Source organism: Penaeus vannamei, chromosome 41 (genome assembly GCF_042767895.1).
Source record: "Penaeus vannamei isolate JL-2024 chromosome 41, ASM4276789v1, whole genome shotgun sequence".
In the NCBI taxonomy this organism is placed as follows: Eukaryota; Metazoa; Arthropoda; class Malacostraca; order Decapoda; family Penaeidae; genus Penaeus; species Penaeus vannamei.
Genome location: NC_091589.1, coordinates 14,656,268 through 14,658,767, shown reverse-complemented (window position 1 = coordinate 14,658,767; position 2,500 = coordinate 14,656,268). Strand labels below are relative to the sequence as shown.

Below are 2,500 nucleotides of genomic sequence, written 5' to 3'. Positions count from 1 at the left end.
CCATGTTTATGGATTTGATTACATGATTACATTTATTGAAGCATTTCATGTTTATATTCAAGCATAAAATATCTAACAGTTTGACATATGATTCTCTGAATAAATGTCTTTTATAATATATTTACAGCAGTTGCTTTGTTGACATTGCCTTTCATTTGCAGAATAACATAGTCGTGGGTACGTCAGAGGCAGTGCAAGGCATCGCTTCATGGGCTGAAGCCATGGATAAGGACCTTTTAGTAGACTTAGACACAGGGCATAAATCTGGGTTCCTAAAACGAGTAGGAGAGGCTGGCCAAGAGTTAAGGGAAATATGGCATCAGGTGCTCTATGACGACATCTTTCCCAATTTCGAAGAAATACAGACCATGTTGACAAGCCCAATTGCTAACATGACTCGTAGACTTTCCCAGCGCACATTGGCACATTTGGCTCAGTTGCAGCACCATTTTGCCACAGTCTTTGGAAATGTGGCAAAGCACACACGTCAGGAAATTAGAAGTATTGAAAATTTATGCAGAGCAGGTAGGTTGGTGCTACGTTGCATGTTGTAAAACTTGTTAAAATAATATCAAATGTAAGGTTTCTCAAAAATTGAATTAAGTAATCACTGATTGTTGTAATTATATATAAGTTATAAGCTGAGTAATGACGGTTGGTTCTCGTGAATCCTTCATTATTCATAGCTATTTTTTCAGCTATGATTGAAATTGCACATTTACTTGAGACTAGAAAGATACCTGGAATATTTGATGAACTTTTCAAAGAAATTGAGGCTAGCGAAATATTCCGGATCGCAAAATCAGAAATGAGTGCAATGTTCGAAGGTTATCCAGACGAGTATGAAGCGGTTAAGCATATCGCTAGCAGGACTATGGCCACACTTAATGAAGACGCTGACAAGCTGTACAAGAGTATTATGGAGATGCCAGCTGTACAGAGAATTGCTGACTGGATAGTGAATGAAACCATAATGGTACAGACTGCCACAAAACTCATACATCACCACAAACTGGGAATACGAAGAAGCATGATATGGAATATATTGCATTTGATTACAGCACACAGAATTAATACAATATTATTTTTCAGTGATGTTTAGTAAATGCTAATGATTCTTTTTTTTTATATTTTCAGCACCATTTGAACTTTTCTAAAGAGATAGACAAACTGATAAGTGAGTTCATTGAGGAGTCACTGTTCCTGTCGGTGAATCCTGGGGCCAACCATGTGGCGGTACGAATCCCTGTCGGCCCTCCCGCACCTTGCCTCCTGCATGCTCTGTGGGGCCTTGTGAAGAACCCTTTCGGGGCCCTCGACACTACCTCTGCATCGTACAACTCCTACACGCCACAGCATCTTGAAAACGCTATTTGGGCCTACTACACACTCTTTCCCAAAGACGTTACTGATCTCCTGCCTCCTTACCCACAGACAGCCATGGTGGTTGGAGGGACTCAGATCCTCACCTTCGACGGCCTAGTGGTGCGAGCACCTCGGTCCCCTTGCAAGGTTCTTCTGGCTGCTCACGGCTCCTCCAGGTTTACAATGGCCCATCCCGAACCCTCAGCCTCGCCACAGCTCGAGCTAAAGACGGCATCGACCGGTGTCGTCATCACGCCCGACGTCCGCGTGCTTGTAGACGGCCGCCTGGTCAGCGAGCCGGAAGAAAGCATCGGGCACGTCAGAGTTCAGGTGACTCCCTCCGGCGTGAAGATGACGACTCCTTTCCTGGTCGTCGCTGCGTCAAAACCGCCCGGGGTCATTGCCATAGAAGCCTCAGGGTGGACTTTCGGCCACACGGCCGGCCTCCTGGGCACCTACGATGGCGAAATGAGCAACGACCGCGTCCTTCTGAGCGGCAGCGAGGCCATCGATTCTACCCAACTTGTGTCCGCTTGGCAGGAGGATGACCAGTGCTCTGCTCCCCCCATGCCCCCCCTGGAGTCCCACGCAGTCCCAATATTGCGGATCCTACGCTGCCGGGCCCTGGTAGGAGGTCGCGGCATGTGCAGGGCGCTGGTGCGGCCGGAAGCCTTCGTCAGAATGTGCCACGCCGCCCGCGATGTCTGCCACGCTGCCAAGGCGTACAAGATGATGTGTTCCTTCAAGGGCGTGCAGGGACTCGTCCCCACCGCCTGCTGATGGCAGCGCGTCAGTGTCCTCGCGGAAGTGAATTACGGGGGCGTGCAGGGACTCGTCCCCACCGCCTGCTGATGGCAGCGCGTCAGTGTCCTCGCGGAAGTGAATTACGGGAGGATCGAGGAACGTTATTCACGGTGATTATTCCCTTCAGTTTTGAAAGGGGTTTTATTATGGATTTCATTATGCATTTGTATCTTGTCAGTATACCTGATGTTCACTTATGTCTTCTCGTGTTAACAGAATCTGGACCTGATAATTAAAAAGTTGAAAGGGGATGGCTTCCTTCCTTCTATTAAAGAATCAACACACACACACAAATCATAAAGTGAATAAGGTAATAAGATGGGGCAAAGCG

At 47.4% G+C, this 2,500-nt stretch overlaps 1 protein-coding gene across 1 annotated transcript in view; it reads left to right on the top strand.

Moving 5' to 3' along the window:
• LOC138860407 (vitellogenin-like) overlaps positions 1–2,416 on the top strand; it is a 24,894-nt gene extending 22,478 nt beyond the window's left edge. Inside the window, exons 13-15 of the mRNA XM_070117902.1 lie at positions 162–525; positions 699–976; positions 1,138–2,416. Of these exons, the coding sequence (XP_069974003.1) occupies positions 162–525; positions 699–976; positions 1,138–2,145 (1,650 nt within the window). The 3' untranslated portion in view covers positions 2,146–2,416. The remainder of the gene's footprint in view (positions 1–161; positions 526–698; positions 977–1,137) is intronic.
• Positions 2,417–2,500: the final 84 nt, after the last annotated feature.